Genomic DNA, 12,620 nt, shown 5'->3' with positions numbered 1-12,620 from the left:
ACTGAAATAAATACATCGCAATGTTAACTTAAAAATGAAAGAGATACAGAAATGCACACACCATAGTAAACTTAGAGCTGTTCTCCAATGAACGGGGGCTTGCTGGGTGCCCACCAAAGATGTTAGCAGCAATTCAAGTGCAAATGGAAGGATAAAAACCAAAGTCCAGAGTGATTCCTTTGCAAAGGTAACGGCCAAAGGACGAGCGGTGGTTTAATGCATTCAGCTTCTCTAATGCAACGAGATCAGCTTGATAAACTCACTCAAACTGCTGCTGTGAACATTGGGGCTGCAGAGGAAGGGCAGCTGAGCCTGTTCTTTTGCTGTAAGTTTGGGGCATTGCTGTTTAATCAACCTGAAGTGTAACTCACTGCAGAAGGCTGATGCTGATGGGGGCCAGGCTCAGGGCATCGCATAGCAGATGAATGGGATTGACAGAAAAAGGCTCAAGTTGCATTTCCATAGAAAATAACAAAACTTGGCAATGTTAACTCAAGGTTTTCCAACCTCCATCACCGATGCTGTAGATTTACCAGCCCTTCAGAATTAGAAGCATTCTTCATTCAGGTCCAGTAATCTCAGCTCCGCCACCGCTGGGCTCGAGGCAGTGTCTCTCACATAAAGGCAGAATGGTGGATCACATCCCTATGCCTAACAGGGAGAGGAGAGGGGTTACAGCAGGGCCAAGAGACCACCAACCAACTGAGGGAGCTCCAGAAACATGAGAACAAATCCCTATCTGCTTCCAATGCCCATAGCAACAAGCAGCATCTGCAGGGAAGGCGAGCAGGCTTGCTGCCCTCTGCACTGTGGGATTGGGAGCATCTCGCACCCATCCCCATTGTATCACCTCTGCCTGCATCACCATGGCTGCACTGCAGGTTGGGAAGGGACCCTGGAGGAAGAAATTATCATATATAGGAAAGGACTTTGAAAAAAATATATATATATATCTATGTATTTTATATAATATAAATTATGCTTCGTCTTGGTTTCGTAACGTTCTGCTCTATTTTAACCTGTGAAGCTTTGAGTGTGAACGAGGTAACTATCCAGTGTTTTAATTACAATTCATTTGCATGTGAGGGACGGAACCGCTTGAGTTCACTTTAATACAGTGCAAACAAATGAAGCACCAGATTTACCTGGTGAAGCTCCAGTCAAATAAAAGCTATTTCTGTGAGCGATACAGGGTCGGGATTGCTGCCTAGAAGTTAAAGTGAGGGGGATTTCTTTCAGGTTAAGGTGTGTGCTGTGCATCCACAGTGCAACCTATCCCAACAAGGCCTGGAAACAGGGGGCATAGAGGAAAGTGGAGCCTCCATGTGTTGCTGATACCTTCTGCTAGCACTGCTCTCCAGTTAGAGCTGCATAAGCAAACCCTCAGTGTCTGAGACAGCTGCTCTTCCAGTTCTTATAACAGGATTTAAGTACCAGCCAAAACTATTGGTTAACAAAGGATGAATTACTTCACTTAAATGCCCACCTCCAATAAGTGGTCCAGAAACCAACACGATGCTCTTCATTCAAGGTAAGCAGTGATTCTATACTATTAGGCTCCTAAGGGATGAACATGAAGATGCAGAAGCCCAGCTGTTCAGTCACCGTGAACCAGCTCTCCCCCTGATAAGCTCACAGAAGAGGTGAAAAGCTATGAACACCCAGTGCCTCACATCCCCTTCACATGCCTCAAGTAGGCATCCCAGGTGAAGCAAACTGATAGCACTTGGATCCTATAGGAGGGTCTGCTGTGCTTCAGGGCACTGAGATCTTTGGGGCTGTCCGGCTGATAGAAGACATTAAATACAGAAGCAAACAGCATTTTGGTCACTGCTTCTCAGGAACAGCACCAAATGCAATTACCCATCTGCAAAGAATCAGGGTATGAAGTGACAGTGATCCCTTTTGGTCTTTCTCCCTTAAAAGACCAGCTTTAACCTATAGAGAAGTGATCCCTAGGAGAGAACATGACAGCTGTACACAAACCCCATGCTGAGATGGGGCTATTTTTTGGCCACTGTATCCACAATCCCCTTAGCAACAAATTCCTTGAGTGCCCCCAGTTTGGTCTTCACTTCCCCACTGCCATTAATCCTGCTCTCGCTCATACAATTGTTTCCTGCCCACTTCACTATCTCTATGTATCCATAAACAACCAAGCATTCCCTACATTACCTGCTTCTTTCACAGCACTCAGAGTTTCTGTTTCTCCTTCTAAGCAGGGCTGAACCCTGCTGAAGAGGTTGCAGATTCATTCTTCGACTAAATGAAATGAGACTTGCAGATTCAAAGCAATCACAACCCTCATCAGGCTCCTTTGGGCTGAGGAAAACAAATCACGCTCGTTATCTGGTGTTAATAGCAAGACGGGAAGAGTCTGTGGAAAAATCAACATGCTTCATAGAAGTGCTCAACAGCTATTTCTCTGACCTCACTCTCAGGAAGCCACGCTGTAACAAAGTGCTTAGCAGGGTTCACTTCTTTCTCCTGCCTCTTAAGAAGTTATTTGCTAATCAACCTTTCCACTTCCAGAAAAAGAAAAAACCCTTCCCCCCCCCCCAAAAAAAATCCTTCTACCTACTTCCTATGGAGGTAGTGACAGACAGAAGTGTTACATCAGCGTAACGACAAAGAAAGCCAACACAAAAGCAACAGAAACCCCCATGAAAAATACCAATGCTGACCGCCTAAACGTCTGGAATTCATATCATTGCCTGCCATCTGCCCATTCTCCCTTGTGAGCTCAGGACAGCATCAATTTCTTGTCTAAGTAAGTGTCACCTGGGCCAAAATGAACATATTCACCAGATCCTCAAGATGGTGACTATACTATCTGTTCTTCACCCATGCACACTTGTTACTTGCTTTATTATTACAGTATGGGCTGCACAGTGCAGCTCCTCGGTCTCCCCCAGGCTGAGGTCAACCAACTCAGCTGCAATGGGATCAGCATCGAGTACCAATTATGTAAGGGGATGGGGGAATGTAACAGATGCCTTGTTTTATTCTGGCTGGCACACGAGTTAGTTCACATTAGAACACAGACAATGCTAGCTCCTTAATTTTTCACTGACGAGTTGAGTATTTGGCAGGTCACACCATGAAGTTCAGTGTTCACAACAAGGGCAGGTTTGCTTTAAAGAAATATCCCTCCATGCAGAGCAGTTCAATATCTCCCCTTTCCATCAGCACCAGACCATACAATTCAATTTTTGCACCAGCTGAGAGTATATTTGGCTTGAAGGGAAACCACTTCCCTTCTCGTGAGCTGCTCGTGGTACAGTCTGTTATCTCGCTCCTTCTTGCCTCCCACCCTCTCTCCCCAAACCCCAACTAAGTCCATCCTTGATCTGGAGTTGAGACACAAGCCAGGTCCTTCTCTCCCAACCTCATACACTGCTGTCCTCAAGCAGGGGCTCCTTGCCATCTGAAGCTCCAGCCTGTGGGCTGTGGGTGTGGGTCTGGGCTCCGTTACTGTGTTTTTTGTGGCTGCCTGATCTCAGAGTAAGGTTGTGTTCTGGAATGAACAAGGCCACCAGGAGAGACAGCAAGACAGAACAAGCTCCAAACAGGAAAGGAGGCCCTGGGATAATGCTGCTCTGTAGGGAAAAAAAACAAAGGAATGATTAATGCTGAAGGCAATGTCAGAAGAAGCACTGCAAAACTGAATGATAAAGCTGAACAGATTACCTCATCCGTTGGGTTGGCCATGTTGGGTTTGGAGGCCTTACCCAAAGTTTCCACCTCAGCCATTTCATTCAGTTCCACATGGAAGAGATAGAAGACAAAGCCATAGAGAGCTGGCCCTAGGCCATTACACAGACCCCGAATTCCAGTGATCATCCCCTGCACTACACCTGGGGACAGAGAATATCTGTGATGAGAGTGCTGCTAGGATGATCTTGCTCATGAGACAAATAAGCAATTGGACTTACCCTGCTGGTCAGGATCTGCATTCCTAGACACCATGGCACTGATGGCCGGGAAGGTGATGCTTGACATGGCAGCCACAGCCCCTGCTGCCCACATCATCCTTGGAGAGAAAGAGGCAGCAGTCAGGAGGGAGGCTCCCAAGGAGCTGCTATAAACCAGCACTGCATGTGGAACAGCATCTCCCTCTGCTGGGGATAGAGAACCATCACAGAGCCGTGGAGGGAGAAACCAAAGATGGGCAAACTCTTACCAAGGCTGTGATCCGAAGCCATACCAGGCAAGCTGCAGGATCTGGAAGCCTAGTCCCAGCAGGATGGTGTTTTTATTTCCTATTGAACGCATGAGAATTCCCAACACTACTGTCTGAGCCAGTATAGAGAGAATTCCAACAACACCAATAAACGCTGCCACGGTCTCTGAGGAAAAACCAATGACCTGTGAAAACACCACAAAGGGATTTTTCAGGCAAGAGATGTGCACCATGCAACACAAACCACCCCATCAGTGTCTTAATGTTTACTAACACTGCTTATCAGTTCCTTAAACATTAATCAGCTGTATATTCCATTACCCTACCGGAATAAAACGCCTACAAAGTGATCAAGAGGCTCCACATCTTCATTAAGCTATTGGCCAACACCACCTTCCTATGGACATGCAGCTTAGAGAGCATTTCTAGGCTGGGTTTGTGCATTCAGAGCTCTCCTTGCTCACAGTACACTGACCTGTCGCAGGTACAGGAAAAAACTGGAGTACTGGCCAGCTTCAGGAAGGTAGGAGAGAAAGACGGTGATACAGATGAGCAGCACTGTAGAATCCTGACCCACTTTCCTCAAAGACTATAGAAAACAGGAAGGGAAATAAAACAGAGAAGGTTAAAACTCATTGTATACTGTCCGGGTAAACAAAAGTGTTTAAGTTACCATCTCACATGCAAAAAGGGAATGCTTGGATAAGACTAGACTTGTTTACTCAGAACAGCCCTCTGTAAATGCCTTCTGTTCACAAACAGCAAATAGCCAGCATTCCAGATAAGGCCCTTCCAACACAAGCCATTCTATGATTCTCTGATATTTCAAACATCTGGCACATTCCCTCCAAGAGATGCTCTTGCTTGGAGACTTTAAATATGTAGCTACATCAGGTAAGAGAGAAGCTGTTAGTCTTACATAAATGCAGGCTGCTATCAGTTAAACACTTTATCTTTGCCAGTATTCACAGTGATCTTTTGAGGAATCCATCTTTCTTTGGAGAGAAAACAGAACTAAAGCACCTACAAACATCACCAGAGTGCAGAAAAATAGCAGCAAGATTACTTACAGCAAATGGGTCTGCTTGTTCCCAAGAGATTGGAGCTCCCCAGGAGACAGGACGCATCTCTTCTGGCAGAGATTCTGGCACAGCCAGCAAGATGAAACCAATATCCAGCAAAGCAACACCTGAAGCTAGCACAACTACTAGTGTATCACCATAGGCTTGGGAAAGGTATGCACCAATAGCTGGGCTTGTGACCAGACTAGCAGCAAATGTGGCTGACACCTAAAAGCATAAAAGATAAATAACACAGTCTCTTCTGACCAGAGCCTATTTTCTCCTCCACAGTAACTAAAGGGTATTAATTTTGCCATCTTGGAAGGAGACAATCCAAGTGAACAGGGATATGGCATGTTTGCTTGGTACCATCCAGGTTGATGTCTGTAAGCCTCCCACCCTAATTTTACACCAGTCCTAACAGCGAGACCCCCAGGTCTTCCCTTCAATAGATGAAGCTATTATTAAGCTCCTTACCAGGCCATATGCTGTGCTGCGTTCATGCTCCTGTGTGATATCAGCAACGTAGGCAAAAATCACAGAAAAGGTAACAGCAAAGACTCCAGACATGGAAATGACAGCAAAATACCACCTGAAACACATGTTACCAAAGGCAGAGTTAGAGACCAGCCACATGGCAGAAGCTGAATTACTATCCCTTCCATATTCTTCCTCCATTCCATCTCATTTCATTGCATTTCACTGTAGCCTGCGCAGTTTTATGACTTATAAGCCATAACTTAAGGGGAAAATGTTTTACCAGGTGAAGCAATAAAGCTTTTCTTCCTGAAACTGAACCCTCTGGCAGAACTGAACAAGTAAAATCAGTTTCTAGGCTGAAGAAAGGCCACTTGCCCAGACTCTTTCTCTACTGGACAGACACTTCCATCTCATCTCCAAATGCAACACCAGCAAATCCTTCACTGTTGTGCTTCACACTTGCCTTTCTTTTCAGAATCACTCGGTTTGAGCAAGAGCAAACTCACCACGGACTGATCTTCATAAGGGGAATTGGTGCACATGTGAAGAAGACAGTGAGGAGGAGGAAGGATTTCCTGCCCCAGACATCAGAGAGAGCACCAATCAGTGGGGCACTTAGAAAAGAAAGCAGACCCTAAGAAAAGACAGAAAAGATTTTGACTGAGGAGTTTCTCTTTGATTATCAACAGCAGGAGCTTTTGGAGACAACACCTGAAGGTACCTAAAAAGATACTGGCACAGCTCTAACATTTGCTATAGTTCTAGGGAAAGCTTTCTCTTTTAAATGGAAACAAGTCAGACTCAATGAAAAACCAAGACCATTAAGCACAAATAAAATGGTTCAGTGCCTTTTAGTGCCTTTCAACCAGAGATAAGCAGGGAATAGTCCTTAAGCACATCAGGGAGCGCCTGAAACACATCCAAAGGAACCTCTCTGATTACATGGGAGCAGAAGGAATAACCCTTACCTTGACTCCATGAATCAGACCATTCATCAAGAACGTATGCTGAGGAAAAGTCTGGTGTAACACCTACAGGAGGAGAAATAAAGAATGCTAGCAACTTGTACAGGGGTTTCCAGTCCTGCAAGCAACTGGTGGCTACAGCTGCCTCTAAGAACACAATATAGGAAACATGGGAAGATCAGCATCTCAAGGCAAACACCTACAAGAGGCAGCATTGCCAAGGATGATCACTCACCGTCAGCATTGGAGTGGTCAGTAAACCCCAAGCAAAGAACTCCAGGAAAATCACCACCACTGCGTGGTACACGCTGGGCTCTCCAATCCCCTGTCGCTGCAAAAGAAAGCTCCTAATTAAAATTATATACAGAACCCGGTCCAAGATAAATACATTTGGTTGGGAGCTGAAATGTCAGCTCTAAAAGAAGCTGTCCCTCCTCCCCAGGGTGACTCCCTCTGGGTTTACCAATCTTTACCTGTCCTACAAAGCCAATTAGTTTCTATCTTCCCTTCCCCTTTCAAGATCTAGCATCTTTGACACCATTAAGCCTTCCCTAAAGACAACTGAACATATCGCCCTTCCAACCCTCACCTTAAAGAGATTTGACATGGACCCCCCCCACTGCCTGTTTTGACAGCAGTAGATGCAACACCTCAGGAAAGGCTCCAGAGGTTTGGAAAGGAGGGTTTAGCCCTCAGTGCTGGCTCTGTAAGCCCAGTGTGATGGAAAAGGCAAAACCCTTTAGATCAGCTGAAGAGTTTCCTTATCTTACTTTTCTTAAAGGTCTCTCCCAGCATTTCTAAGGCAGCATTTGTTCAGCTGCCTGCCCAGAAGGTTATCTCCTGCCACACAGGACACACAAAGTCATGAGCTCACAATTAAAACAAATCACGAGGAACGAGCGGAAAACTTCACTTGAATTACATCAGAGAACTGCACAGACCAAACATTCAGTAGCACAACAGGCTCTCTCCTATGAAGGCTCCATTCTCACGTTAGCAACGGAATGATTTCAACTTAACAAAGTCTCCTTAAAAAAAGAAATCAAGTCACCAGCACAGAGCAAATAGGAACCCAACCCTGCCCTATGGGGGCCTTACAGCAGTCAGTGTTACTGCATAGAAGTGAGATGGTTGTTTGTAGAAGAGGAAGAAGGCCCAGAACGGCACAAACCCACCTGCCTACCAGCAGAAGACAGCAGCCCTCTCTTGCTTTCATCACCCTTCTTTGTGTTCTCTCAACCATTAAACATTTCTAGCACAACTGAAGCAAAACTAACAGCCCATCTCTTCACAGAGTAGATGCAGAAATCCACCTGTCACCCACCTCATTGCAATACACTCATAGAATCACAGAATGGCCTGGATTGAAAAGGACCACAATGATCACCCAGTTCCAACCCCCTGCTGTGTGCAGGGTCACCAACCAGCAGCCCAGGCTGCCCAGAGCCACATCCAGCCTGGCCTTGAATCCCTGCAGGGATGGAGCATCCACAGCCTCCTTGGGCAACCTGTTTATTGCTTAAGGAGTTAAACAAGAGCTCATCTTTGGAGTCACCCCACAACGAGCTACAAAAGACAATGAGATTGCTAGGAGCCTGCTGGACAGATTGATAGCTAAGAGCACATGAAAGGCTCACTGTTACCTTATGCTCTTCATAAGGCTGTTACCTTATGCCCCCTTATGATCCAGGTGTGCCTGTATCTATCCATTTACCAGGCATACAGCTGGAACTCTCATTGCAGGTGCAAAGCAGCAACACTTAGAGCTCCTCACAGAACACTCCAAACAATCACAGACACACAGAATGACCCGGGTTGGAAGGGACCTCAAGGATCACGTAGTTCCAACCCCCCTGCCTGGCAGGGCCACCAAACATACACCTTTACTAGATCAGGTTGCCCAGGAGACCCCATAGATCCCCATAGAGATCCCATAGACCCCATAGATCCCCATAGAGACCCCACAGACCCCATAGAGACCCCATAGATCAGGTTGCCCATGGCCCCGTCCAACCTGGCCTTGAACATCTCCAAGGACGGGGCATCCACAACCTCCCTGGGCAGCCTGTTCCAGTTCCTAACCACTCTCCTAGTGAAGAACTTCCCCCTAACATCCAACCTAAATCTTCCCTCTTTTAACTTAAAACCATTTCCCCTTGTCCTGCTATTGTCAGCCCTTTCCAAGACTTTACTCCCCTCCTGGGTGTAAGTTCCCTTCAGGCATTGAAAAGCTGCAGTGAACTCACCACAAACACACGTTTCACCCAGACCCATAGGCAACTTTTAATACAGACAGCCCCAATATCCCACAGGAGCTGAATCCCCATAGGGTTACACGACCAGCCCCATCCCGACCCCCCTTTATCCTCCATCACTCACGCCTGCCCCGTCCCTTATCACGATCTTCTTGGCCAGCAGGACGCTGCGGTTGAGCCGCTTCTTCTTCTTCTTCTCACCGGTCATGGCGTCACTAGGCCTCTGCCTTTCCCCTCTCTCCGAGGCTGCCCCATCCTCCCAGATGCGGGTCGAGCCGAACCTGGCCCGGACCCGCGTCCAGCGGGTGGGGTCAGACAACGGAACCCGGTGTCGGTGAGGACGGACAAGGCGGCGGATGGAGCGGCCCGGCCTGGCCCGACCCGGCCCGGAGGCCCCTCCCGCCTCAAGGCCGCACCCCCCGTCGCTTGGAAGATGGCGTCCTAACCACTTCCGGCGCCTTGTTGGCGCGCTCTGAGCTCTCGCGTTCTATTGGTTGTTCTGCCAGCTGTTTGTTAGCTGATTGGTTGGATGGAGCCGAGGGGCGGTGCTTAGCGGCTCAATCCGCCATGTTGGGGAGGGGGGGGGCGGTACTGTGACATCAGATAGATACTGGGGGTGGCCTTAGTGTGTAATTAACCCGGGGTAATTAACATCATTAAGGCCAGCACTGCATGGGCTGACTGCCCCTCTACCTCCATCTGGGCAGCCCAAGGCCCCCCCTTTGGCTTTGGGCACCTCCATAATGGCACCTCACCCCTTTAGGGTCACGCATTTCTCCCTTCCATCCAACCTAAAGCTTTAATCCATTCCCTCCCACCCTAAGCTCTCACCTTTAAGCTTTAAACTCTCCCCTTCCCATCCTATTGCTATCAAATAATCATTACACAGTGTCCCTGGGTCTCCATGACCACCATATGGGATCCCTTGTGTCCCAGGAGCAGCTCTGCCTTGCTTTGGTTTGCCCCCATCACTGCAGCCCCTATAAAAGATAAGCACTATTCCCACCCCCCCATACACATTAAAGGTGCCAGATGGGCTGAAACCAAAGGCCCTGGGGAGGTAAAGAGCAGCCCTGCTTAGAGGACATTGCAGTTGCCTTCATCTGAGTGCTCAGCTCTACCCCAGTGTTGCTGCAGCCCGGCACATCCAGCTCTCCTATTTCACCACGCTTGCTTTAATGTGTCCTGATGTGTCAGCACTTTGGGGGGGATATTCGTGTTTCAGAAAGGGCTCCTCTTTGCTGCCACAGCTTTGAAGTGAAGTGTCCCAGCTTCTTCTTTTGATAGAGCCAAAGGGAGAACTTGCATCCTTTCTTAGGGATAAGCAGGTCCCAAGCCCCCCCCCATCACCCCAAACCCACCACCAGGGAGATAGGGACATTGTGACAACCATGGGCTCAGCACTAACAGAGACCTGTGCTTGCTTCAGCAACACTGTGTTGTGTATCATCCCACTGGGGGATGATATAGGCTGGTTTGTTTAGCATTAAGGATCAGCACGTTAGTTTAAGGACCAATATATTCCTTTAACGGGAGCACTGGGATCCTAATAGACTGCTTACATTTCAGCAGGTGCAAGGACGTTTTCCTTTGATGAGTTGTTTTGGAGTTGCTCATTGTGGTTTAACAAGCAATGGAAATTTATCATATAGGGGAAAAACAGCTGAAGGTTGGCCAATAGTCTCAGTACTGGAACTGATGGTAAATGAACAGGGAGAAAGTAAGTGGGCATAAAACCACCCTAAATGTTACAGTGCAAGCCCAGGGGGTTATTAGCATATATTAATGAGTTATTGGAAAAGAATGAATATGTATGCAAATATATTGCATATGCATGTCTTAACTGCTTACATGTAGAACCTGAACTCTGCGCATTGGTTTGTTGAGGTGCCCGGTGTGTATTGAGGAATAAAGGAAAGACACTTTCTAACACCACATTGGGGTTAAAGAGTTTTCTTCCTGGATGTTGGATGGCAATGGTGTGAGAAGATGCTGCTCTGTGCCAACAGAGGCTGTGATCTTTATCCCTAGGAGCTTTTCTTTGGCTAATGATTAGAAGCAGATTGAAGGGGGGGATGGAGGAGAAGAAGGACAGGGAAGCCCTTGCTGCGAATCTTGCTCTCCAGAGCCTGACACCAGCTGCTAATGAGATGAAAATGATCCATCAGGGACCTGTGCAGGACTTGGGAGCAGCCTGAGGGAGCTGGCAATCATACAGAAGCAGTGTGGGGGTCATGGAGAGATCAGCAGGGGGAGGATGGGCAACCAAAGGCTGTGAGACAGACATCTGCAGGAGGAACTGCATGAGAAGTCACACAGTTGTTTGTTGCCAGGTGTATGAAGGGGAGATACTTGGCAACAGCCTTGTGGGTTCTGGGGTTCTTGGAGGAATAAAGAGAGATGGAATTTGTCAGCTGCCTTGGAGATGTGCATGTGAACCTGGCAACATGGAGGGAGACTCAGTGCTGGGAATGAGGAGACAGCAGAGCTTGTTTTTCTTACATCAAGCACTTCTGCTTGCAGAATGCTCAATGCTATGACCAAATAAAACCTGGAGCTGCCCCATGGAGCTTGCAGGAGTCCAGCGTGTTCCAGCACTTTGCAGCAGTTTAAAAACCAAAGCAAGAAAGGCAGAGAGAAGCTAAGAGATGCTGTTCCTAATATGGCAACAGCAAATGTATGTAATTCTATTACCCTGATTTATCGATTGCACTTAGAGCGATTACTGGCTTTCACCCCCATCATCTGCCAGGGAGAAGGAGACAGTGAAGAGAAGGCGAGATAAAGGCAGCCAAGCATTGTCCAGGTCACTGTGAGCCCCCAGGGAGGCTCTGGTTCTGTCTGTGGGGCAGAGACCTGACCCCTCAGCAGCACAGCATCCCTCTCTGTCCTCATCCTTCGAAAGATGCTCAGTTGAAAATGGAAAGGCAGAAATAAACAGCACCCGAGGGAGGACTCGAGGTGAGGAGGTGGCTCCGGGCTTGGTCCCCAGTGTGTGAGTCATGCTGGGAGCCCCCACAGTGGGTGCGATGCCTCATGCAGGCTGCCTTGGCCTCCTGCCCCTCTGCTCAGATGCTGTGGGTGGATGCCAGGCTGGACAGGAGGTCTGAGTCCTTTGAATGCCTGAAAAAACAAAAAGCAGGGCTGGGGGAGGGGAGTATTACATGATGGTTTGAGGTCAGAAAGTCCCTTTAAATGTGTCTGTCCATCCCCCCAACCCCCCCCCAGCTTGCTGCAGATACTGGCAAAGAAGCAAGAAAATGATTGTGCTTTTTACTGCCTGAGCCCTCCAGGCAGATATAAACAAGTGGGAGCCAGACAAAATCAGAGTGGACAAGACCACTGGGTTGGGAGGCACGGAAATAAGCCAGCCCTATTGTACAGCAGAGCCCCCCCTGCACCCCTCCACCTCCCAAGCAGCCTCAGGCACCCTGCAAATGCTTCTTGGTGATGGAGTGGTAGAAGAATGGAGATAATGTACCCGTTGCAGGTGAAGGCAGCAGCCAGATGCTGCTGGCCCCTTCCAGAAGCTGCCTGCTGGCCACTGGGGGCATCCCTGGCATGGGAGGGGGGCATCTGTCAGCACAGGCAGCCCGTTTTGTGCAGGAAAGAGCTCATCCCACCTCATCCTCGGGTGTCCACTATTCAGTTGGCTCTTTTGGGGCTCCCATCGTTG

At 48.0% G+C, this 12,620-nt stretch overlaps 1 protein-coding gene across 1 annotated transcript; it reads right to left on the bottom strand.

Moving 5' to 3' along the window:
* Positions 1-2,968: 2,968 nt before the first annotated feature.
* LOC107325550 (hippocampus abundant transcript 1 protein-like) lies at positions 2,969-9,382 on the bottom strand. The gene is made up of 11 exons (XM_015886543.2): positions 9,069-9,382; positions 6,925-7,020; positions 6,693-6,755; positions 6,231-6,358; positions 5,722-5,836; positions 5,254-5,472; positions 4,659-4,772; positions 4,184-4,368; positions 3,936-4,033; positions 3,691-3,857; positions 2,969-3,599 (listed from the first exon to the last, which is right to left on the bottom strand). The coding sequence occupies exons 1-11, from the start codon at positions 9,150-9,152 to the stop codon at positions 3,390-3,392; spliced, it is 1,479 nt and encodes a 492-aa protein (XP_015742029.1). The 5' UTR covers positions 9,153-9,382; the 3' UTR covers positions 2,969-3,389.
* Positions 9,383-12,620: the final 3,238 nt, after the last annotated feature.

This window comes from Coturnix japonica, chromosome 28, assembly GCF_001577835.2.
Source record: "Coturnix japonica isolate 7356 chromosome 28, Coturnix japonica 2.1, whole genome shotgun sequence".
In the NCBI taxonomy this organism is placed as follows: domain Eukaryota; kingdom Metazoa; phylum Chordata; class Aves; order Galliformes; family Phasianidae; genus Coturnix; species Coturnix japonica.
The sequence above is the reverse complement of the archived record's forward strand: the minus strand, read 5'-3'. Positions and strand labels throughout refer to the sequence as shown.

Bases quoted from the DNA above. Each gene is read 5' to 3' on its own strand.
- LOC107325550 (XM_015886543.2), bottom strand. From the start codon at position 9,152: ATGACCGGTGAGAAGAAGAAGAAGAAGCGGCTCAACCGCAGCGTCCTG. The intron at 5,837-6,230 runs GTGAGTTTGCTC...CATGTGTTTCAG, and splicing joins CTTATGAAGATCAGTCCGTG to GTGGTATTTTGCTGTCATTT. The intron at 3,600-3,690 runs GTAATCTGTTCA...TTTTCCCTACAG, and splicing joins TGGCCAACCCAACGGATGAG to AGCAGCATTATCCCAGGGCC.